This window comes from Mus musculus, chromosome 4, assembly GCF_000001635.26.
Source record: "Mus musculus strain C57BL/6J chromosome 4, GRCm38.p6 C57BL/6J".
Lineage (NCBI taxonomy): Eukaryota > Metazoa > Chordata > Mammalia > Rodentia > Muridae > Mus > Mus musculus.
The window spans coordinates 87,070,584-87,095,833 of NC_000070.6; the positions used below are offsets into that span (position 1 = coordinate 87,070,584).

Genomic DNA, 25,250 nt, shown 5'->3' on the forward strand with positions numbered 1-25,250 from the left:
CTCTCAAGAACCCGGGCATTAGGGAACAACCACGGAGATCATATTGGGTACCATAAAGAATGCAGAAAGGGATCTGTACAGATGAGGGTTGGAGCTCCTGGATTGTGCTGGTTGGTCAGAGGGCTGAAGAGTGGAAGGGCAGGGAGCAGGGGGAGGTAGGAGAGAGATGGAGGGGAAGAAAGAAAGTTCTGGTGATCGCAACAGTAAAGACGCTGAGACTGTTGAGAGCAGCTGTCTAGTTTGGAATGAGAAGCGGATCCTGGCGAGATAAGGGTTTCATAGTTTTCCTAAGAACCCTGGTAAGCGACTACAGGTTGCTAAGCAGGGGCTTCATAGCCTGGTTGACTTTTAAAGATGACCTGAACTGCTGTGTGGGAAACAGGTGGAGGCTATGCGAGCAGACTAGCTCCAAAGCTGCAGTGGAAGGAAGATGGCTCCCAGAACAAGTACAGTTAGGATCTGTCGGTGGTACAATACTCCATGGAGGGAGAATATGCATTGGAACATAAGTTCACAGGGGTGAGAACACTTTGTCAACTTTGAAGTGTCCAATAGAGAAAAGTGCTACAACAGATGAAGAAGGCAGGCTCTAGAGAGAGACCCTAACTTGCCCAAAGTCACATGGCTGCAGAGTGGCAGGAGGTGGGAGCCAGCAAAAATGATTCCTTCATTTTTTTCCTGGAAATAAAAGGAGGCTGTTGGCTGTGTATAACCCCCTTATTAACTGGCCCACTGGGTGAACAGAGTAATGGTATCTCAGCTGTTAGCACGGGCATCACCTACAGTTAGAACCAGCATGGTTTCTTTCTCTCTCTCCTTTCTTCCTTTCTCTCTCTCTCTTCCTTCCTTTCTCTCTCTCTCTCTCTCTCTCTTTCTTTCTCTCTCTCTCTTTCTCTCTCTCTTCTTTTTTCCTTTCTCTCTCTCTCTCTCTCTCTCTCTCTCTCTCTCTCTCTCTCTCTCTCTTTCTTTCCTTCCTTTCTCAAACCTGTGCAATTTCTTTATTGAGACTAACATACATAACAAACCTGAGTAGTCACTTTCACAAAACGTGATTTGTGCTGGAAAGCGTACAATGCCTTCTGGATCACAAGCCCGACAGGCCCGCGAAGAAGCCACTTAATCTTCTAATAAGTAAAATACTCTAGAGTCCTAATTCCTGGCTTACAACTACCTAGTAGAGCTGGTGGAAAAAGCAGGAAGGGACAGGCTTTTCCAAGTCCAGAACTTAGGCCACCAGAGCTAGAGCAGCCTGTCCTCTGGCTGCAACACCCAGTAAGCCACATGACAGCATGGTCCAACCAACGGAGAAATGGATGCTGCAGAGGACACGTAGTCTCTGAGGCCGGCTGGAGAGGAGGCTACCAGGGAAACAAGTTAGTGACATATATAAGCTGCAGTCTTCTGGGTCTCTTTCCAAGTTCCATAGGCATTCAGTGTGCCAGCACGATTTCTTAAGGAGCAACATGGTGTCTCGGTGATCTAGGGGGTAGTACAAGTGCTTTGTAATGGAAATGTCCTGTCTTCTAATGGGAGATGGGACCTGTGGTCGCTACCTATTATTCTGAGTGAGAGGCTTGTGTCCAGTGGAGCAGTAAGGGCCGGAGGAGCCGGTCTTTGGGTCCCCAGCTGTCATTTATACCATGTTAAGTCTCTCTTAGTTTTCAAGCTAAGTGCCTTAGCTTGGAAAAACCTTATCAAAGGTGGGTTTTTGGTGAGAACTCTGATATACGCAATATGACTGATGATCAGATCTCCTGTGTCTGTTCCCTGACATGTGGCTACTTAGTCTACTCTTCCCACAGTCCCTGTTAGCTTCAGTAGGTAAGACAATAGTACCCAGGCATGGAAGGATAGACTTAGTTATATCAGAAATCTTTGCTTATAGCAGAACTCCAGTTATCTATTTAGCTATGCCAGATATCTATCTACTACAAACAAAATTTTTAGGATACCTATGCAATTGAAGACACAAAGTATATTTGGCTTTGTGACTCAGTAAAACTAAAATGGCATAATATTAGATTTTTTGCAATGGCTCTTACAATCACTCGGGGAGGTGAACCAGGCCTTTTGGGTCTCCAATTACTGGTCCCAAGAAGTTATGATGGGCTCTTTGGATGGATGCTCTCCCCACCCAACTGCCAAAAAATAGTACCATTTCACTGATATTCAGAGAATACCATTCTTCACACCATTCACAGCTCTTCCCTGGAATAGAGTTCTTTACTCTATTTTTCTTTTTTTAAGGTATACAACTTATCTTCACACACAACTTTGTTTTGAAAGTGATAAGGGAAAATACTAAACAGATGGAAACCTTTCTGTCCCCTGCCTCATAGGAAAAGGTGTTTGTGCCAGAGGCATCAAAAGACAGAATCAGCACACGAAACTCATATTCTACTCCTGACATAAATCCACCCTGCTGCGAGCTGAGCAGTAAGGAACGAAGCACATGGATGAGTCAAGCCTTCATCTGGCGATGTTAACCAAGAGGAATTTGACCGTTGTGAGTGAACTCAGCATACACAAGCTGTTTTCGAAGCAAAGTCTTCGACCTCCTCCTCGCCCCCAAACAACGCTCCCAAACCAAAGCCTGGCGATTACCTTCAGCGAGTGGGTCAAGGGTGTGTATCATGAGCTGGAAGATGCTATTCCTCATGAGACTGTTGTGGAGGGAGGCAGAGCTTCCGCCTCGTTGGAGGCGTGGCTTCGACTGAACAGAGAAACCAAAGATGCTGTTAGTTTTCAGAAGTGCATGTCAAGTGCACCCATCACAGAGAGGAGTTCTCATTTCGTCTATGGTCACTCCTTTCTGTTACATGGTCACACACAGTTAAGCCAAAGAATTTCAAAGAAGGTTTCAAACATTCCAAGGAAATAGCTTTTCGATTAAACGAATCAATTTTGTCCAGCCCCCACATCACCCCTTTTAAACAAAAGTTAAAAAGTTAGTACAAGGCAGGCAATGTTTGGCATGCTTCACATCGTTCACTCATCCCATTCTCTGGATGAGCCTCATGAGATCGGTATTGTTAGGACCAACGTTAGGTAGACCATGAAGTCTCTGAGGAGGAAAATGAGGTCCTGGGTCACAAAGTGTTGGACAGAGGCATGGATTCCTGGGTTGCTTTTCTTAAAGACTCTTTATAACCTAATAGACAGTCTTTAAATTTTTTGGATCATGTGTCCTGTCAGTGAGATCTTTGTTTCTCTGTATCTATGTCAATGGACTCATCTACACCCATATCATTTTCCATGTTTTCCGTGGTTCCTATATCTATACTTGGATCCAGAAAGTTCGGTGGTCCATGTTACATGTGAACCTAAAAGGCTCCAACTCAGAGCCTTCCTGGCTTCCAGGATGCCTCCTTGGCACAGAGTCCTATGAGCTGTGATCTTTTGCTCTAATAACTGGATCTAAGATATGAGGACACCAAGTAAACTTCAGGAGACGCGGTTACCAAGGAGCTCTTAGTTCTACCTTCAAAAGTAGACAGTCTTCAAACAAACAGAAGCCTCCTGAGGCCTATTCATTTGCACAGCTATTTAATCCTGCCTCGAGACGACTTCCTTCTCTGTGGTTGACTTTATGGTACTGGGCCCAGGGGAAGATTCTCAGAGGCAGCCATGTCTTGTCAACAGTCTTAGGATGGAGGGCTGCTATAAGTAGAATACTTTATTTTTTGGTATATTTGTTTATTATTATTATTGTTATTATTATTTTGAGGCAGGGTCTCACTGTATAGTTCTGGAGATCCTGGAATTCCCTATGTAGCCCAGGCTGGCCTTGAACTTACAGAGATCTGCTTGCTTCTTCCTCCTGAGTACTGGGATTAAAGGTGTGCGCCACCATGGCTGACTTAATGTTACTTTTTTATTTATTATTATTGAACTTGATCTAAAATCTTAACAAGGAAATTTTCTGTGGTCGGGTAAAATTAAAACCTATCCTCTGATTTTATTTTTGTTAAAAATTAAAATGAAAACATTTTCACCAAGTCTTCCAAACCTCTCTATCACATATTTCCCATAAGAGACCCCATAATTAAACACATTTGGAAAGGCTGATATTTTCTAGAACAACTCTTTGAGAACTTCAGCCATCAACACAGTGTAACCCAAAAGAATTATGGTAATTTTGACCACTTTGGCAGTATTTCCATGTTACTGACCATATGTCTTTTACTCCAGAAAATTCTTTTTTTTAAAGATTTATTTATTATTATTATATCTAAGTACACTGTAGCTGTCTTCAGATGCACCAGAAGAGGGCGTCAGATCTCATTACGGATGGTTGTGAGCCACCATGTGCTTGCTGGGATTTGAACTCAGGACCTTCGGAAGAGCAGTAGGTGCTCTTAACCACTGAGCCATCTCTCCACCCCCAGAAAATTCTTATTAAGGGTCATGGTTCAAAAATTTGGTGGCAAACCTAAAACCGGTTGCAGGATTGAAGTATGGGCAAAGTCTCAGCATGTAATACAAGGAGAAACCAACAGTGATTTTATTATAATTGATGTTCTATTAAAGCTGTATTCCCAACCCAGCAGAGTTTGAAGATGCATGAATGGGAATATTTGTGTTTCAGTGACAGAAAACATTCTGAGCTCTTCAAAGGCAGCCTGGAGTTTGAGCTGTACCTTGAGTTTAGAGTATCCTCTGGGCGCTCAGTGAATGTCATGTCTTTGCTCTGAGTGTTAATGGGGGAAGTATTTACAGGGTCACAGATATTTTCATGACCATCCCTTTCAACCTTAAAAGCCTGCAACATTTTAAAACGCACCATAGCATTTAGTTATAGAGGATACAGATCAGCAAAGTTCAAAACATTCTAGGGGCAGAGGTAGCAGGCTTAGATGCAATGGAAATGAAGTCACTGTTTGTTGAACACAAAACCTCACAAGGTTATTCTTTGCCAGGCAGCACAATATGAAATGCTATGTGTTAATTAGAAAGCAACTGAAAATGTGGTCATCGCTAATGATTTGTCCTTCTAATCATGGGTGCTGTGGTTGTCACTGTGGAAAACCACAAGAACTCTGTTGTGGGTATCTTCTTTAGACTTGAATTATGTCTATGCTTTGAAGACATTAAGCATTCTTTCAGGCAGTGTTGGATATACTGAATCTATACACCACATGCAGCATTTTTTTTTTTCAAGCAGGAGGTTGCATGCAGACACACAAAGCAAACAGTTCTTAAGTGCTGGATTCCACACTGTGCCCAGGTATCAGCCAACATCCCTTGGAATGTAATTTAGACACGTATTACCCCTTCAACATGTATAAAAGTTCATGTCCAATAGAAGAAAGAATTCAAAAAATTGAAACATAATCTGAAATAGTTTGTGGGTAAATGCCAGAGATACTTTGTTGTTAATTGTAGGACAGAAACACACCCCCTGCTCCCCCCCTCCAGTGTATTAAATTACAAGTATTCCAAGGGAGAGGGAGATTAGCAAGCATAGAGCTCCCTCCCCACCTCTGCTACACATTCTTCACTGGTACAGGAACAGGCAGCGCTACTGCTCCCTACCGGTAAAGTTGGCCCATCCTTGTCCCCAGCTGTAGGTGACTGCATAAAAGAAAAAGGGAAAAGACAAAAGACAAAGAAATAAATAACAGATTCCACACAGGCTTGACATTGAATAACCATCACCAACACAGAGATGGCTGTTTCTACTCCCCGTATGAGTTAAGTCAAAATAGGCGCACAGGTAAAAAAAAAAAATCATATTTATTACTCCATTTCTTCAAAAGTAAAGGAGAAGATTCTGCAAGAATTAGTGTCATGAACGGTTATTGCTGGGTGACGGGATTACAGGGAGATGTCACTTTCCATGTTTTGAAGGGAGTTTATATCCACTGCCTCACCTATGGTGAGTGAATACCTGAAGAAATGAAGCTGCTGGATCAAAGACCAGGATTATCACCCGATGTGATTGCTTAGGACCGAACTGGGGACTTCTGGAAGAACAGCCAGAGCTCTTAACAGCTGAGCCATCTTTCTAGGCTAATCCATTTTTCCAGCCCTATGTGTGATATTATTTTTAAGACATATAAATTTGGTACTTAATATGGTTGACTTGACTATTTTAGACCTTTAATCAAATATTTAATAATCTTTAATTTTGTTGAGATGCCTTTTGGACACTGGAATCATGTATGTAATGTATGTTCCCTTCTGCTTCCAAACATTAGATCCACGTAGAACTTGTGTGTGTCAGACACAGACAGACAGATACATTCTGGCTTGGTGATAATTTCTCAGCACAGCCTGCAGGCATCACTAAACTTGCTATAACATCTTCTTTGGGGGGTTAACACTCAGTGGCTTCTTGAAAAATATCACAGGAAAATATCTCTGATGTCCTAGTTCCCAAGGACAAGCTTGGAAATGGAAGTGGACCGGAAGTTGTCATTTTTTTAAATTATGCAAATGCCTTTATTTGGACTATTATGTTGCTACCAGATTGCATCACTTTTCAGAGTTAGATTAACATAATGATATTGAGAACTGGAAGTTGTCTTTTGATTTCTCTCTCTGCTCCTAGAGGCACCCTGGGAGCCCATTTCTCTAAGGTAGGGTCTTTGTTCTTCTACATCAGACAGCTCAACAAATGGATCCACATTTTACAGATTAACTCTCTGGGGAAATTTTCCAGTGCAGCCAGCTTAGCCTTTGGACATACATTGAGACCAGCTCTCAGAGCACGCCTTTACAGTTAGCAAATTTATACCTTGTGGCTAAATGGGAAGCAAATAACTATGAGCTGGACTGATATCCCAGCGCTACCACAGAACATGAGAGAATAGAGTGAGGAGGGATAAAGGGTGGGCTTCAGACGAGGAAAAATCCTCAGCTGCGAGTCTGAAGTTTTAAAAATGTATGTAACAAAATTATTTGAAGAAGAAAAAAAAGCAAAACTATATTTCTGGATCTGAATAAAAGGAAAAAAAAACTGTACCCCAGTGACATTTTTTTTTCTCTTACAGGCTAGAAGGATCATAAAGTATGTAAGCTGAAGGAACAGGCCTAACACACAGACCCTGCAAAGAACCTTTCCAGGGAAAGGTCTGCAGCCTTTCCAAGATGTGCTGCTATTGGTTAATGTCAACAGAAGATGACATCATTAGTTTTTTGGTTTTTGTTTCCCTTTCAGGTGTGATTTGCAGACATGAATATGCATCAGGTTACGGTAGGTAAACGTAGGTGACATACCAATGGCCAGTGAGCCTGTCTGGACTGACCTGTTGCTTTGATGTAGTCTGTTGAGAGGTGTGACATGTGATAAAGACTACCTCTCACCCCGAGTGATTTCCAGAGCTCACCTCACCTAGGCTTATGATCCCGACCGACCGTGAGTTCCTGATTGAGCTTAGAGTTCAGTGCTAGAGGGGCTTTAATTGGGTTGACTTGGGTGTCACAGAGTTATTTTCAGAGCCATGATTGCCTGAGAAATTTATTGTATTCGATGTTAAAGAAGATTAGTAAGACTTCAATCTTGGTGTTCTTATTGTGCCTTAAAAAAAAAAATCTAAATTTTTATCACAGTCCGTTATCTCTTGATAGTATATCAATACTATTGATTTAGACCACACTATTTTGAAAGCCCTATTTCTGAGGTCAGTTCCAAGGCTGTGCCACATACAGGAGAGGTCTGTTCAGTCAGTCTTCAGAACTCACAAGAATTCTCCAGATTACTAAAGATGCTCTCTAAAGGACATGCTGAAGGGTCCTAGGCTGGGGCCCTGGTGATCAAAAAAGATCCAACAGGAGCCAACCAGGCCAGGGTCAGAGAGAATTCTGCAATTCAATTTTTTTATTCAATGTATACGGGCCTCTCCATCATTACTTCACATTGGCCATGTGGTGACTGCATTGAACAGGAGCAACTGGGATTCTGCAGTATCTGGTATCTTTCTTAGAGAGAAGTGCTACTTGCACATGGTCATTTTGTTAGCTACTTATAATTATTTTGAAAGTTCTCTGCCCCCAGATAATAAAACCTCTAACTATTTGGAAGGATTTTAGACAGAAATCCCCCTCAAGGCTTTAAATGATGCCTTTTTGCATTTGACCTGGGAAGTCTCCGGCTGGGAAATGGCTTCACTGGATGGCACACGCAGTTTTGATGTAACTTTGTACACAGCTTTACTGCTCCCTGCTCTTTTCCTAGCATGTGAAAATGAGGCAAATATTGTGTAGTCTAGCTGCTTTGGGCCACACAGTGAGACATGCCTGTGGTTCACTCTGGCTCGAAATTACCTGCAAATTATACAACCAAGTGAGTCACCATGAAGGCTTCAGATGCCAACAGACAAGTCTGGAAAACGAGAGCTGGCTTTCCCAGTCAGTGGCTGGGCACAGGACAGAGGTACACAGAAGCTGTCTGAATGCTGCAGCAACAATCATTAACTTCTATTTCTAAAACCATCTACCATGCCCTGTGAAATGTACTGACCAGGCAGAATTGTAAATAAAGGACATATAGACAAACTTAAAGGGTTTTTTTTCCTTTTGGTCATAAATGTGACCCACATTTTAGTAATTTAAATACAAATCTTATATTTAACTGGAATCAATTTTAACATCCCAGGATTGAGTGAGAGGAGACTTGACTGAATGACATTCATTAAAAAAATGGTGTATCCTTTTTCTGTCAATGTACTTTTCTGCAATAAAAACACATTTAAATTATCTTTCTCAGATAAAGGTGAATAAGCCTCAAAGCCTATTGGGAAAATAAGGTAACAGGTACAAAAACTCAAATGTAGAATTCGGAGGGAAAGAATCCCTATCCCTCTAAACAGAAGACCGTCTCTTAATCCCTCTTATTATGAGGTGCTAGCATATTCCTCAGAGGGGAAGTTAAACAATTGCTTAGTGAGAGAAAGAAGAGATGAACATCCAGATGACTTTGGACTGTGTACTCAGGTCACAATCTCTGTTAATCCTTCAGGGAAGTAAGAAAAAAAAAAGCATGCCTGAAGCTGGTAGCCCAGAATGATGGACTATCCCTGTCATAGCTCCGCTTTACAGAGACATCAGATAGGAGAAAGGCTCGAAATGACCCAAGTAGGAAATGTTATCAAAGGAGCTCAGGGTCCAGAAGCAAAGCCTTTCTATCATTTGTCTGGATAGATCATCTCCATCATCATGAAATATTTGGGGCAGTAGAAAGAGATCTGAAAACAGTAGAAAGAAATACTGAATAGAGTGAGTAGAAGATAAATTGATTGGAGAAAGTTAAAGAGCATTTTATTTTTTTAAAAAAACCAGATCATTGGTCAAGAGAAGTTATATCAGCTGAGGAGTGTCACATGGAATTCAAGGCCAGTGTTGGCCATTGGGTTTTTGCCTCTTCTCAGTTATATGGCCTTGAGGAGGTGACCTAATTGTTCTGTTCTTTAGCTCCTCCATCTGTGAAATGGGGATAAGAATACAATGCTGTTGTGAAAGTACTGTGACAAGACAAGGGATAACAGCTTCAAGTAGTTAAGGCTATGAATCACACTTGGAAGTAGGGTGGCTTCTATGGGAAGCAGACACATTCATTGATGAGGGTAGAAGGAGGTGACTTAAGTACTAATCTAGGCAGGACCACTTAGGCATGTCCCCGTTTGGCATCTGTGGAAGGAGATGATACAACTGATCCTATTTCCTTGAATTGGCCCCTGAACTCATCTCTGTACCTTCTGGAGGACACAGCATGGGCAAGGTGAGGTCAGTAGCTCATATCTCCTCTACGCAAGGCTCTCAGGAGGTGGAAGACTGAGAGAAGATAGAACGCAGGTCTGAACCCACAGAATCTCAAAATCTGAGTGTTCTATGACACTTTCCCCTGGAGGATGCTGCTCACACGAGTGGGACAGGGAGTATGGCATCAGAAAGCTGAGAACCCATCCCAAGTTCACACTCTAATAGAGCATCTTCCTTCTCTGGCTGGGTTCTGGATTAGAGGTTCCTACTTGCAAGAAGCCAGTCCACATATAGATGATCTGTGAATGTGTCTAATGCAGGCACGCATGGAGTGCTTAGTCACCACAATTTGGCTAATGGGGGAAGTAAAGTCCCCTCACAAGTTGGAAAGAAGCTTACCATGTAAGTGGGCAGATTCTTATGCTAGAAGGCGAGATGAGGCACAGTTTGCACTCTGTACTAAGATCATTAGAAGCTGTAATTTGGGAATGATCAGTAGGTAAGGCTGGCACCAGAGTAATAGCAGACCTGGACTATTACTGATGAACTTACATACTTGTGTATGATCAATGTTACCAACTGTTGCTCATACATGATTATCAGAAGCATTCAGAACAATTATGAACATTGATTCTTGAACATCTATACTTATATCTACCTGTCACCTATCTCTCTCTCTCTCCCTTCTATTGTACATCATTATCTGTCACCTGTTACTAACAACTATGAAGCAAGCACAGACTGAGTTCTTTACTCTTAAGTAATTATCGTTGTGTATGTACGCACATGTCATAGCTCAAGTATGAAGATATGAAGACAACTTGTGATAATCCGTTTCTTTCCTTTTTTTTTTTTTTTTTTTTTTGTTTTGTTTTGTTTTTCGAGACAGGATTTCTCTGTATAGCCCTGGCTGTCCCGAAACTCACTTTGAAGACCAGGCTGGCCTCAAACTCAGAAATCCACCTGCCTCTGCCACCACACCTGGCTGATAATCCATTTCTTAACTTCAACACTGGGACTGAAGTCAAGCCATCAACGTTGGTGTAAGCATCTTTACCTGATGAACCATCTGGCTGGCTCTCTTTCTTGAAAGATATAAATAAATAGAAGCCATCTTAATATTTTCTTCTTGCTTACCAAGTAGTCATCTCGTACACTCCACTGGCATCCGCACCACCCTTTAAATAGGACTTCTTTAAATACCTCTCACGGAACTGACAAGCTATATCGGGTACATCTGTACCCAGCTCCTCCACAGAGCCTCCCAAATAGCAGAAGTTGTAATATCTTTATGGGTAGAATTCACCTCGGTGCTTTCCATGGTCCCTGACAGTTGCAATGTAAACTGCAACCAGGTGGCATGCTTGAGTGAACCACTCAGGTGGGACAGGGGCTGTGTGCTTCTGTGTCAGTAAGTGAAGCTCCCCAGATGCCTGTGACACTGGCTAAATTAATAGTCATGCTGGTTATTTAGGTCCACTTCTTCAGTGATTACTTAATCTTTCTTATTAAATAGGCACACGGAGGACAGTAATCTGTGTTTTACAAATGGAGAGTGAGAGGAGGGAAGGGCCTCAGGCTGTTTCTGTGCTCAGGATACGTAGCACCAATGCCAAGTCATTTAATTTAGGAAATTAACAGTCCACCTACCACTGCTATCTCTTGCCTTCTTCTGCAAAATCCAGATGCTGCTCATTTACTTTATTGTATTGTTTGAGCAATTCTCATAATTGCTAATGAACAATTTTGATATGCCAAGCAAACGTCGTCTGTTAGTGTTGGTCTGGTATAAAACTGGAACATTGGCCTTGACTAGTTAGGAACCCAAATCACATCCACACACTGTTTCCACTGCTTTACGCTGTCCCATTGTAGTGCTGATGGTAAAAGCCAAGGCCTCACACGTGCTTGACAAGCCCACTGAGCTGGGCCCCTGCCTTCCTTTTTAGGACAGAGGATGTGGTATGCGCGCGCGCGCGTGTGTGTGTGTGTGTGTGTGTGTGTGTGTGTGTGTGTATGTGTGTGTGTGTGTGTGTGTGTGTGTGTGGTGTGATGTGTTTGTGCACAGGTGTGTACAGATGGTGCATACATGTGGCTGTATGATGACAAGTTCACACAACATGTCTTCTGCTATCACTTCTCATCTCAGTTTCTGTGTCAGGATCTCTCAGTGACTGGCTGGTCAGGGTTCCTTCTGTTTCCACGCCCCCAGTGCTGGTGTGCAGGCTGCCATATTCCTGGCTCATGTGGGTGTTGGGGATCCAAACCCAGGTCTCCATGCTTGTGTAGCAAGCACTTTACCGAGTCATTTCCCCAGCTCTGATTTCTGTTTTAAATTCATTAAATACTAATGCTGGACAAAAGATATGTTAGGCAAATCAGGGTGCAGTTCATGGAAAGCCCAAATGTATATGAAATACCTTACTGAATCATTAAAATAATGGATGTTATAATCACTTCTATCTCTCATTCTACATAAAGATCCTGAGACTGATAGGGGCTGGGTGGGTTTGTCCAAGGTCCCATGGCAAAGCTGTGATCTGAGCTCAGATAGCTGGGCTCTGGGGTGTTTCTTCAGTGTTGGAAAACAAGGAAGTGAAATTTTCTTTACAGTAACCCGTGGGAAGAAAGCAGCAACCAACAAAGCTCCAAATGCCACGAAAATATTAAAAACCATTTATGAACTTGGACTTCTAATGAAAGCCAGATGATGCCAAGCAATTGTTGGGAATTTATGATGACAGATTTTATTTGTATTCATTATGTACACATTTGTTTTGTTGGGAATTGTGATCAAGTGCTTGAGAGTAGAGAAAGTATAGAGATTAATTTTCTGGTCATTTGTCTCTTCCAGAATTGTAATTTAGACTCATTCACAACTGCCACAGTGTTTTAAAATGTAACTTCTGTTTCTGGAGGGTCATAGAGATACTTTTATGACCTTCACAATGTAATAGGTGCAAATGCCTTTCTTTATACATCAACTTGACTTGTGTCAGGACTCAATAACTCAGCAACAGGTAGGAATTGGGGTTGTCTGGTGGCCTCACTCACCCTGTGGCCAGGAGCAGATCCTGTCTATTTAGAAGGACATGGGTGTCGAATCTTCAATTAATTTCTGATATTCTGGTAAGTGCTCTGCCTCTCTACACAAGCTCAGAAAATTAGTCAGCCTTAATGTTGGAAGCATTGATGGAGACTCTGCATAGTGAGATGTGAATAGAGACAGCTACTCATTCATTTAACACTATCTGGTAATACCTACTTCACTCTTAATATCATGCCAGGCTGTTTTCTAGGTTTTAGGAATTCAGGTGTGACCAAAACTGACAAGATCTCTGTCCTCATGGACCTCACACTTTAGTATATGTTATTATAAAATTAAAGAGAAAGAGCCAGTAGTAGTTACATCACTTAAAATTAAGTTATATTTACAGATACCTAGAATCTATCATGTCTGTGATTGTACTTTGTGACTGATCTTTAATCCTGGACTTAACATGCCCTCTCATGTGGAGTGGTGTTGGTAAAGACAACTCAGATATGACGAACAGGATTGTATCTGTGGAGGTCTAAACTCAATGTACAGCAAAATTTAGGGATCAAGAGAAAGCAGGTGCCTAAAGGACTGATAAAAGTGAAAATGATACAATTTCAAGTGCCGCTTAGTTTTTCGTATTGGTGCTAGCAAAGTTCCTTGCTAACGTACTATTTAGAGACCTTTATAGATTACATGTGAAAGCCAGAGTCTGCTGGGAAAGCAGCCCCACGAGGTCATATGTTATAGAAAGCTTCTCATAGTCTCTGTGGTGAGAAAGCATAGCCTTAGGGATGCGATGGGTGCATCCTTCACATGTTAGACTTTCCATTCTAGAGATGCTGCTTGTGCTGGGCCCACCGGATTCCTGCAGCACCCTGACACAATTTCCACAAGTGTAGACAAATAGAGACACCTTGGATTTAGTTTAGGATTTCCCAGGAATCAAATAAATACAATGCAGCCCAATGCAGCCCAAATTGAAGACTCAATAATACCAGTGTTAGCATAAATACATTTTGGAGAAAACAACAAGAGGCATAAATATCAAGTATTGATAGTTGGGAATCATTGTGCTTTTTAATCTACTCCTTTGTGCTTGGTTGAAGTCGAGAGGCAGCTAAAGCTTCTCTCCACAGCTGAGGGGGACACACCCACATGGCTGCTTCCACATACTCTTAGCACTGGGCCTCCTGTGTCTCCAGTCTGTCCTGCATTCACCTCATCCCTCTTTTCTATCATGGGTCATCCTCTTGACAGCACACATTTTTATTTTACCTTATTTCCCACTATATACTGTGGGTGCTAGAGGCTGAGTAACTGGATGCTCAATAACAGATGAGCCTTATGCTCGTCCATAAGGATGCTGGGAGGAAAATGGCTTTTAGTTAGCCCAGCGCTGGTCTGTATCGCCTTCCTCTTTTCTTTGATACTTCTGATGATCCAGTGCCTCTCAAGTCACTTCCCTCAACATAGGGATGTATGCTCTGACATGGCCCCTGCTGTCTTAACCCTTGGGAAAGGCACAAGCTTAAACTTCCCTTCTTTGAACGTTTTTAATCAGAAGGAGCGTCTCATGTCATCGTGAAGACTGGCGGGATCTGGAATCACTGAGGAGACACACCCCCATGTCTAGAGGGCGCTTCTAGAGAGGTTTAACTAAGAAGGGAAGATCTACCCTGGATGTGGGTGGTGCCGTGCCATGGCTGGGGTCCCAGATTGGAGAAGAGGGAGAAGAGGAAACCACGGGAGTGTCAGCTCTCACCTAACTCTGCTTCCTGATGGGTAGACACAATGAGACTGGTTGCTTCATGCTTCTGCTTCTGAGCTTCTCCCACCACAATGTACTGTATCTCCAAACAGTGAGCCCCAGTAAACCATCCCTTCCCAAACCTGCTTTCTGTCAGGCATTTGGTCACAGCAATGGTAAGTAACGAATACAAACATAAGTCCTAATGGCATAATGTGTAAATTTATATGCTTTACTGGAACTGTTGTTTCTCTTGAGCAAGGTCGTCTTAAATCTTACACATCTTTATTATACTCCATTTTCTGTCTACACTGTGCTAACACCACTTAGTGAACAGTGAGTGGTCTTTTTGTTGCTTGTCACAGGGGTGGGATTGAGCTTTTAAAAAAAAGGATAATGCTTAAGTAGGTAGAAAAACTATGAGGAAAAAGAAGTTTGAGATATTTGGATCTGATACTTAGGTGTAGGTCATAGCCATCAGATATTATTTGAGTAGTGTACAATGGCATCCTTAAACAAGTCTCTGGTTTGATCACTGGGACCCTGAACATATTTCAAACAAGTTTTTGCATAAACATGAATGATCTGATATTTATGCTAAGAAAGCAATTTCTGGGCCATATGATAAGAGCAGTTTTAGTATTAAAAGGATCATGACACTACTTTCTACAGTACCTAGCTGTCCCATCTTACACTCTCCCCAGCAATGATCAGGGGTTTCTCCATTCTGGGCACCACTGTGTATTACCATGATTTTCTATTTTAGATATTTAAATTAGTGCAACGATGGCTATTTGTGGTGTTCCTGTGGCTTTCTTAAATGGTTCTGATGATGGTCGTCTTTCCATGGCCTCATTTGTCAACTGTAGACCTCTTCAGTGCACTGTGTGCACTCTTTGCTTTGTTTTTAATTGGTTATTTACATCTTTTAGGGTTATATCTTACAAATTATATGTATACCCCAAATAAATTTGACCAGACATCTGATTTTAAAAACATTTCTCCTGTTTTATAATTTGTCCTATTAGACTCTAAATATTAAAGTTTTTCTTGTGTCTGAAGTTTCTAATCTTGGTGATATCAGTTTTTCCTTTTATGCAAGATCGTGGGATTCTTAGTCTAGTTCTTCGTTTTTGGTGATGGATGCTCACTTGTTATTATGTGTGTTCAATTCTGTGTTTGTGTAAGTGCAGGCACACATGTGTCATGGTGTGTGTGTGTGTAGGTCAGAAGGCAATTCCTGGGAGTTGGTTCTTGCCACCTTGTGGGGTCTTTGGTCCTTGGGCTTGTGTCTAAGCACTTCTATCCACAAATCTATTACACATTTTAGAGAAGAGGGGTGAGTGTGGTTAACGAATTTACCCTCAGATTATATGATAGTATGGTTGAGTCTGGAACTAGAAAAGCAGAAAGTCTAACTTGAAACCATCTGCTTCCTTCCCCTGTTGTCCCTGCCTTGCTTGGTTTGAGTGCTGAGAACTGAGTCCCAGGCCTCCTGCATGCTAAGTAAGCACAGGGGACATATTCCCAGGTCCATCACTCTCCTTGCGTTCCCCAAGTAAACATAAACCACACTCTGAATCTATCTTCCTGGCAGGATAGTAAAATGAATTTAGAAATCATAACCCCCAGATTTTCATAGGATATTTGAAGAAGCCTAGAGCTTTAGTCATTGGCTTTGCTTTGAACAAAAAAAGTACAGGGTTTGAAAAATAAACTTTATTATTTTCAATGTCACAAATCCTTCTAATCTTAAAAAATGAGATTAATCTAATCTTATAAAACATAAAAGGAAAACCAGAGAGAAAGCTGGGGTTTGACACTAAGATAGCACGTCATATTTGCTGAAAACTTAACAAGTTTAGTCTTTAAAAAAAAAAAAAATCTGGTTCCAGGCAGTGACTTCGGTCTTCCAGGCCTGTCTTATCTGTTATCTGTCAATAGAACAGCGGAAATTGTGTGCAATTGAAAACAGATGTAGCCTGGCAGTAACAGAAATGGAAAGCTGTGCTCTGGAAAGCCTTACTGCATTGCTGTCACAAGCAGCCAAGAACTGACCAGTATTGCATCAGCAGCATCTTTGTGGCCAAAGATTCAGCACTATTTCAGTTCTGGAATTAAAAATCCATTGCAAGGTTGGAGGAAAATGACGTAAAATCTTTTAATGATGGCTGGTCTCAAGCCTTGGCTCGCCTGTGGCAGCTCTTCAAGGTGCTTTCAGGAGCCTGGAGGAGCATCGTTCACATGCAGGTGCTTACTGCTCTGACAGCATCTCACGTGCTGAGAATAATCATAAGGCTGTGTCTATCAGCATTAAACATCCACCGTTTAGTCAACGGCGGCGGCACTGGATGTCTTTGGACAGGACTCCAATAAGCAGTGGAGAATGTACCAGCGCTGTGGGGCTGATTAAAGAGATCCAGTCCCCAAACAAAGGCTGTACTTGGGCTGACATTTTGCTTGATTATGTGCCTTTGTTCATTTTTAAGGTTTTTATAATGAGAAATGCCAATCCAAGGAAAATTGCAGAACAGTCATGTTTTTGCCACTTACACAAAAATCACATTTTACTTGTTTTGTGAATATAGGTATATTTTTCCTGAATAGTTGAAAGCAAACTATAGACGTAATAATATCTTTAGCCCAGAATGTTTTACTGACTGATGCGAGGAATGTGCAAACATGCTCCTGTGCGGCCAGTCACTCTGTGTATACATGCATGTGGGTGTCAGTATGTGTGTGTGTGCATGTGTGTGTGTGTGTGTGTGTGTGTGTGTGTGTGTGTGCTTGGTAATGGGAGGCACATGGCCTTAACGGGTGAACACCTTCTAATGGTGGTCCTGTTTGTTGCTTGCCAACACTTGTCAATTTTGTTTGTTTTCTACTTCTGTCCGAAGTGTAGCTATGCAAAACAACCAGTGTCAGCACAGCACTTGCTCAGGTTTCTTCCTTTTCCATTTTTTTAATACTTGCTCATAAGAACAGAGAGTCAAACACAAATTTCGCTGTGACATAAGTAGCCTTTCAAAAGGGTTTGATATTACATTTGTTTATTGCGTGTATACGCACATGGGCCTGCACCTGCCATGGTGTATGCGTGTAGGTCAGTGGTAAACTTGCAGGAAGTTGGTTCTTTCCTTCCAGCCTGTGGGTCTTGGAGCTCAGACTGGGGACATCAGGGTTTTCAGCAAGTGCCCTTACCCACCAAGTCATCTGGTGCTCTGACATAAGGAAGTTTTCCTGATTACTGTTTGGTGTTTAGTCATCTCTGGACATGACTATTCACAAGTTTGTAAATATACGCATTATATACAGGCATGATTTTTTTTTTAAAACAGGAGCTAGTTTGTTACAAGGAAGACACAGGCCTGGAGATGTGCAATGCTTTGCCTACAGCTTGGCTCTAAGGAAAGAATAGAAAGGGCAACTGCTCTATATTCTAAATCTGGGAGCAGAGGATTGTGGAAGTCTGAGACTGGCTAGATTTTAGGTGTATATGAATTTTCACGGGACAGAAGTACAATTGTACAAAACTCAACAGATTCTAAAAACTGTCCAGGAGCCCTCAAAAGGCTAAGGATCATGAACTTGATGGTTTCAAACTACTTGCCCTTTGGATGCTGGGAGATACTCTTCCAAAGGACACCCAGGATCACTGCTCACCAGCAGGAAGGAGGAGCTCCAGCAGGACCCTTGCAGCCGATTGAGTCTACAGCCTGCAATGCGGGAATGGGATCTGGCAGAGAGGGAGAGCAGAGGCTACATGGAGCACTCCACACACTGTCACGCTCTCAGTCGGTTCACACTCTTCAGAAAAAGGCTGGAGTGTCGCTGCAGATGGTCTGACACTATTCAGTGGGCACAGACTAGGCAGGGTGCCCAAGGTCTACTCTGGGCATCAGCTACCTCTTGCTGACTCTGTTCTAAACGGTGCCTGGGCAGACACTGGTAGCCTGGAGGGCAGTTCACATCTGTGATTGCACTGGGCTTCAAATACACATGAGGGGGGAGTCCCTCAAACAAAAACAAAGGCAGTGAGAAAATAATAAACATCTCCCTTTTTTACTTGCCTAGATATATTGAAAATGCTTACTGAGTATGCTTTCTCATCAGTACCAAAGGAAACAAGACAAGGATCTCAGAGAAACACCAAGCATCACGTTAGGGTTTCTTCCATAGCTGTCTCCTGGCTTTAGTGGAATTAGTAGTTTCCCTTGAATCTCATTTTCAGAGTTAGAAGGAAGTAAAGAGCAAAATGATGAAGCACCTGGTCTGGGCCTGAGTCAAGGCTAGGCAGTGCGGCAGCAGATTGGTCTGGGGTTCATACTGTGTCCGATGAGTTCAATTTCCCAACCACACTTCTGGTGTCATAGATACACAGCATGGGAGGCTAGAGAGAGACATGACCTGCATTGCATGGCAGTCGGCTTGTCCAGCTTCATGCTAGCTTTTGTTGGATAGTGAGAGATAGATAGATGATAGATAGATAGATGGATGGATGATAGAACACATAGCATTTGAACCACTTGATTTACCAGAGCTCCTATAATATTTATAGCTTTATAAGCATTATTAATCCCATTTTGATGCTAGAGAAAGGAAGGCATAAGCCCAAGGCTACAGAAGTAGTACATGGTAAAGCTAGGGTTCACATCCAGCTAGGTGGTGAAGAAGTTGGGGTTCCCTGTGCTTGTGGGTTTGATACTATGGGACAGGTGGGTTTACTAAACACTTAACCCTCCAGGAGGACACAAAGGCTCAGATTATTGGCACTTAACTGCATAAGAAAATTTGCTCCAAGGGAATCCTTTCAATCCAGTCTATACATTCTTAGGAAGTTTTGTGAGAAATCAAATTTTAGAAAAGCAAACTTACTATTACTAGTAGGTATTAGTTTGCCAGAATAATCTTAGTACTTCTAATGCTTTCTAGTACTTATCAAATTGGAAGATCCACAAATATTCATTTAAATATACTGCAGGACCTAAGGGAATCTTGGTTTTGTTCAATTTTTGGTAATGGACAATTATTTCCCAAGAGGTTTGCTTTGATATTTACATTTTTTCCTTTGGGGGTGGGCAGGGTCTCACTATGCAGCCCTGGATGGCCTTGAACTCACTGAAATGTGCCTGCCTGGTCTCCCAAATGCTGGAATTAAAGGCATGTGTCCAGATACCTGGCTTGATATCGGGATTTCTAACTTTTAAGTATTAAGCATAAAAAAGAACTGTGGTAAGGCTGGGGAGATGTAAAGTACTTCACACCACACGAACAGAACAGAGTCCACATCCAACAGGAAAAGCCAGGCATGGTGGTGTCTACAAGGCTACTGCTAGGGTGGGGCACAGGGACTCAAGGCAGAGATAGACAGCTCTCTGAGAGCCACTGACCAGCCAGATTGGTTCAACTGATAAGTTCCAGATTCAGTGAGGTATCTTTTCTTAAAATAAAGATGGAGAGCTATCAAGGAAAAAACACTAACATTTACCTTTAGACTCCACATGTATGAAATATGAACATGTAAGTACACATATGTGTACTTACTTTTTATTGTACATATGTGTACTTACATATACACAGACACACACACACACACACACACACACACATATATATATATATTCAAAATACTGTAACTCAGAAGGATAAAGTTAAGAGTGACAGTGGAGAATGCCACGCAGCATTTAAAGAGTCCTCTTGCCAATGAGGACTGTTCTGTGTCCTCCTTGGTCTGTGGCCTCCTGCCGGATGCTTGAGGGATGCAAGTCTCAGAAATTAGACATGTAGAATGTGGAGGAATGCTGTCTCAATGGGCTGTTTAATTATCCAATCAAATAAGGCAACATATGTAAAGTCCTCTCCCTACAGGCACCCAGTAAACATGCAAGAGGAATAAAATGATAAGAATCTCTGACTGAACAACTTGGTTTCCAAACTCAGTGATGGCTGGTGGCCAGACTGGAATGTCTACATCAAAATGAATCTCTCCAAAGCTTGAGCTAAAAATTCCAGTTTCACAAAGCTATGAAGAAAGAGCAAGTCAGCTGTTATCCTAGAGGGATGGGCACATAATCTCTCTAGTTCCTCCCTTTCCAAGAAGGACTATTTTGCATTTGCAAATGGCTTTGCCAACACAGAGTCCTTCCCAGGTCTCTTTATTTCCTTATCTCCCCACAACACTCTTGTTGAGAAAAGTACTACTTTATTTTAGCTAATTGAGTGGGCTTCTAACTTTATTAGCTGTGGTGCTTTGTGGAATGGCTGCAATTACTCTCCTTTCTATAACCACATCTCTGTACAATTGTATTTTTCAGCCTATATCCCCTTTCTGCCCCCACCCCTGGGTGGTAGTTTTTAAGACCTAGGTAAAATATTAAGGCCTAGGTTAAATGTTAAGGCCTAGGTAACTATTACCTGGCTATCCTGTCATTATAAGGGACTTTCTCATGTGTTTCTGCTGTTACTAGGAAACTTCCTAATGCCAAGTTGATTACATATTCTGTTATGTTTTGTGCCCTTGAAACAAATGATAGAAGTCAATAGACTGCTTTTGTATAGTTAGCCACAATCAGCTTGGACCAACCAACCACCCAGCAGCACTTCCTGCATCTGTGTATAAGCTTTTATGGTATTAGCTTTTATAAGCTGCCCCTGGATGGACCCCAACATAAGAGAACACTTGTACCAGTATAAGGAACTACTTGGAATAAGACTTCCATTTTGAGTAATGGTCAAGTAGCGTTTAAGTTCCCAAGACCTCCTTGGGAACTGACATCCTACTTGACAGAAAGAGACATGTATGTGGGCAACTGACATCCTGGTTGGCAAATTAGACATGAATGTTAGGCAAGTCCTATCTTGGATGGCAAGTTAAGACATGAATATTACACAAGGCAAGTCCCCTGCCATAGTTGAATCCCCCAACCAATGGGAGTAGCATATGTGTACAACAAAGACATGTTCCTAAAAAAGTCCCCCATCCCTAAATCCTGGTTGGTGGAATAGCTTCACATAGCCGTTTGTATATCTCAGGCTTAAAAAGCCCTGTAGGACCTTAACCTGGGGTCATGGTTCAGCTCCTGAGCCTAAATCATGTCCCTGATCTATCAGTCTTGGGATGTGGTGTTCAATAAACTATTCCTAGTTGACTGACATTGGTGTCTGAGTGGTTTGTGTGGAGATCCCCAGAACTGTACAGCAGGGAAATTTATTCTATTCTTTATACAAGATCTTGTGATTTGATTGAGCCAACTGAGTCCATGGAAGTGACGCATGCCATTTGTTAGCACAGGTCTCAAAAGGTCTTGAATAAATGAAGACATCCTTCAAAGCTCTACCCAAATTTCATATGAATATGTTTATGATACCTTGCTAGTTCTCCCCTGGAAGTTCAGCCATTATCTAGACAGATGACAGAATTAACAAGCAATGAGACAAGTACTTTGGGGCACATATGTACCTGGATAACTCGAGGTATCTTCTGACCAATAGCCTTATATGGACTTGTAGGTCATAATAGCAATAGATCTAGATAACCAATTTCCATTATTCACACTGATAGCATTTTGTATGAACAATTCTCAGCTTTCAAATAAGGCAGCGTTGATAGACAATAATGTGAAAGCTCGCCTAAGACCTTCATTCTTATCTAGTATGAGCTTAGCTGTGATGAGAGTTTATACAGCAAGTAGGCTTGGCTGAATGCATTCATCTATATGTAATTTACGACAGGCGCAAACCAATCTTTAAGACATTATGCATAGGCTGCAGAAGAGAGGGAAAGACCAAGAGAGGAAAAAACAGTTCTTGCTAACTTGGAAAACACATATTCATCCTGTAAATCAAACCTTAAACTGTCAAAGGTATGAGTTCTAATTGGGTTATAAGATCCTTTATGCTCCAGCACAGTAACTGGAGTTTATTAGATGAGCAAAAATATATTAGCACACTTGTTTCTTTCAGTTGGTCATCTGGTCACTAGAAAAAGCCTTTCTTGATTCTGTTTGCAGTGAATAATGCAGAGGCAAATAATGGGTCAAAAGTTCTTGTAGGAAGACTATAAGAGCCCCAGGATGGTAAGTGGTGGTGTAGCATGCTGACTTCTGAACATGCTGTGGCTATTGTACTCATGAACACATAACAGCAGTGAATAGTTCCCTGCAGAAGACCAGAACAAGACAAGAGACCCATTGCCATTCCAGAATGGAGACTGGGAGGGACTCAAAGAGCTCCACTATTCCCTGAGCGGTCAAAGGCAGGTCATGGCTGTTGGTGGAGGCAGAGTCATGCTTTTCAGTGGTGTAGCCATTGGTAAGTGGCCCGGCTCAAATAAAATGGCCTCACCCTGCTACCTCAATCAAACCAAAGTTAAATGGAGTGGGGTTAAATATAGAAGAAATTCAAAAAGACACAAAAAGAAGAGAAAAGACTTGCTGAGAAGAGGGGTTAAGAGGGAGGGGAAGTGAGATGAGAAAAGACAATGGGGCTTATGATTGAAATACATGATCCTTGTGCATGAACTTGTGAAAGAGTAAACAGGAGAAAGGAGAACCCTCTTTCTGTTGAAGAAGTCACAAGATAAAATTATGATCCTAACATATTTAAGCTGTCAAAAAGCAGGATGTCTTCTGCAACTTAGTAATCTGCCTGGAACTCTTCCATGAAAGCATCAACGGCTTCATCTGAAAATGGCTCTCCTGCTGTTCCTAATCCACCGGCCTCTGACTCCCAGCAAGGGGAACATCAGATCCAGGGTTAAAACAAGAAGCTTTCCCCTGCTCTGCTGTGAAAGTTGGATGTGTTCCTCTCTGTACGGATGGGCAAACTTCTTCATATCCTTGGGTTTATTTTAGGTTGTTAAAATATTTTTGAAAGCACTGACTAGAATTTAGATATATATATTTTTTGACTGTGAAAGGAACACATATTCACTGGGAAGTAGATAAGTCCTGATGCAAACACAAGGATCTGGTGACTGCTTCAGTGGCCTCCTACACAGATGGAAAAGGGTACCAAAAAACAAAAACAGAAACACAAAAGAACCCCAAAACAACAACAAAACCCCCAAAACTGAACACCAAAACAAAACCAACCAACCAACCAACCAACCAACCAACCAACCAACTAACCAACCAACCAACCAACTAACCACCACCACCAACACCACCAACAGCAACAATAAAAAAAAACCCATAACAAAACAACAATAAAATCAAACCAAGCAAAGAGTTAAAACAACTTCATAATACAAAGATAAGTGATATTGTCTAATATTAAAAATGAAATAATGAAATACCAAAAATATCACCCAGCATCAATGCAAAAACAAACAAACAAACAAACAAACAAACTGATGATTCTCAAATGTCAAGGTTTCAAATAAAGAGAGCTTTCACCTTACTCCTACTTCTGGCCCTGGTTCCAATAAATCCTATTTTTATGAAAACATGAAGCTAGGCTGGAGAGATGGCTCAGTGGTTAAGAGCACTGACTGCTCTTCCAGAGGTCCTGAGTTCAATTCCCAGCAACCACATGGTGGCTCACAACCATCTGTAATGGGATCGTTTGGATGCACTCTTCTGGTGTGTCTGAAGACAGCTGCATGTACTCATATAAATAAAAATAAATAAATAGCAAAATGAAAACATGAAGCTAGTCTGCAGGCTATTCTTTGTCAATTCATGTTTTCAAAATATTACACCGAATCAAAGGGAGGTTTCAAGCTCCATTACATTTTGTGTCCGAGTTCCTTACTCATCTCCAACTAGGCACAGCCCTGGAGTTAGTTGTATATTTGATTCTAGGTTCAAAGGGTGAGCTAATGAAACTGTCCCATGGCTACCAGCATTTGATTTTCACAGGGATGGCTTTGACCGACGTGTACATTGGAGGGAGAATGATAAAACAGGACAGCAATGACCAGGAAAGCTAGTGGTTAGGGTAACACACCAGACTCATGATGCTTCTGTGTTTCATTTCACCAACACCACAGATGCAGGGATGACAGCCACCTCCCTGAGCTCAGGTGTCACATGCTACCCTTCCATTGTCTGATTCCTGAGATTCTTCTATTGTGTCCTCCTGACTTACTGACTTCTAAGTCACAGGACCTCTACTCTATTCTTCAAGGATCCTGTGGCCTTCAGTTCCCTTACAAGATCTCTACTCCTGACTTGGTGCACTCCAAATATGTAGCTGTAACTGTCTACTCGCCATGTCTGTTTAATGTCTATTGAGCATGACAGACTTAAAGAGGCTGACACCAACTTGCATGGATGTGAGAAGTAAGAGTCCCCTGGGCAGGTGGGGTTAGTCTCATTACTAATTTGAACGTAAAAGAAATGTTCATTTCTTTTGGTTATGTTTCTTAAACATTTTGAAATACTTTTAATTTTATGTGTGCGTCTTAGTGTATGTGTGTGCACCACAGCATTTAGGTACTAGAGGAGGCCAGAAGAAGCTATTGGATCTCTAAGCCTGTTTTTATAGGTGTTTGTAAGCCACCTGATATATGTGCCAATAATTAAACCTCTGTCCTATGCAACAGCAGCAAATGCTCTTAACCACTGAGCCATCTCTCCTGACACTTGAAAAAATTAAAAAAAAAAACAATTAAAGTAACTCATGTGTTGAAATGATTAAAATAATGCATGTTCACTGGGAAATTTTGACTTTTGATTCCCTAGGTCCAAGTCTGTTAATCTTCTATATCCCGTCCAGGGGAGAAAGATATCACTAATCCTATTGAGCTGTTTAAGTAGA

The 25,250-nt window shown here is 41.7% G+C and overlaps 1 protein-coding gene across 13 annotated transcripts in view; it reads right to left on the reverse strand.

The window, feature by feature from the left end:
- Positions 1-25,250, reverse strand: part of Slc24a2 (solute carrier family 24 (sodium/potassium/calcium exchanger), member 2) — a 247,529-nt gene that overhangs the window by 87,460 nt on the left and 134,819 nt on the right. For 6 of the 13 annotated variants that reach the window (XM_006538349.3, XM_006538346.4, XM_006538345.3 and 3 more), the window contains 2 exons: positions 5,536-5,574; positions 2,605-2,713 (listed from right to left, as the gene is read on the reverse strand). In XM_006538349.3, coding sequence (XP_006538412.1) covers positions 2,605-2,713; positions 5,536-5,574 — 148 coding nt within the window. Of the gene's footprint in view, positions 1-2,604; positions 2,714-5,481; positions 5,575-25,250 lie in introns of all 13 variants that reach the window. The other 7 variants (XM_017320436.2, XM_006538347.4, XM_006538344.4 and 4 more) reach the window with 2 other exon arrangements.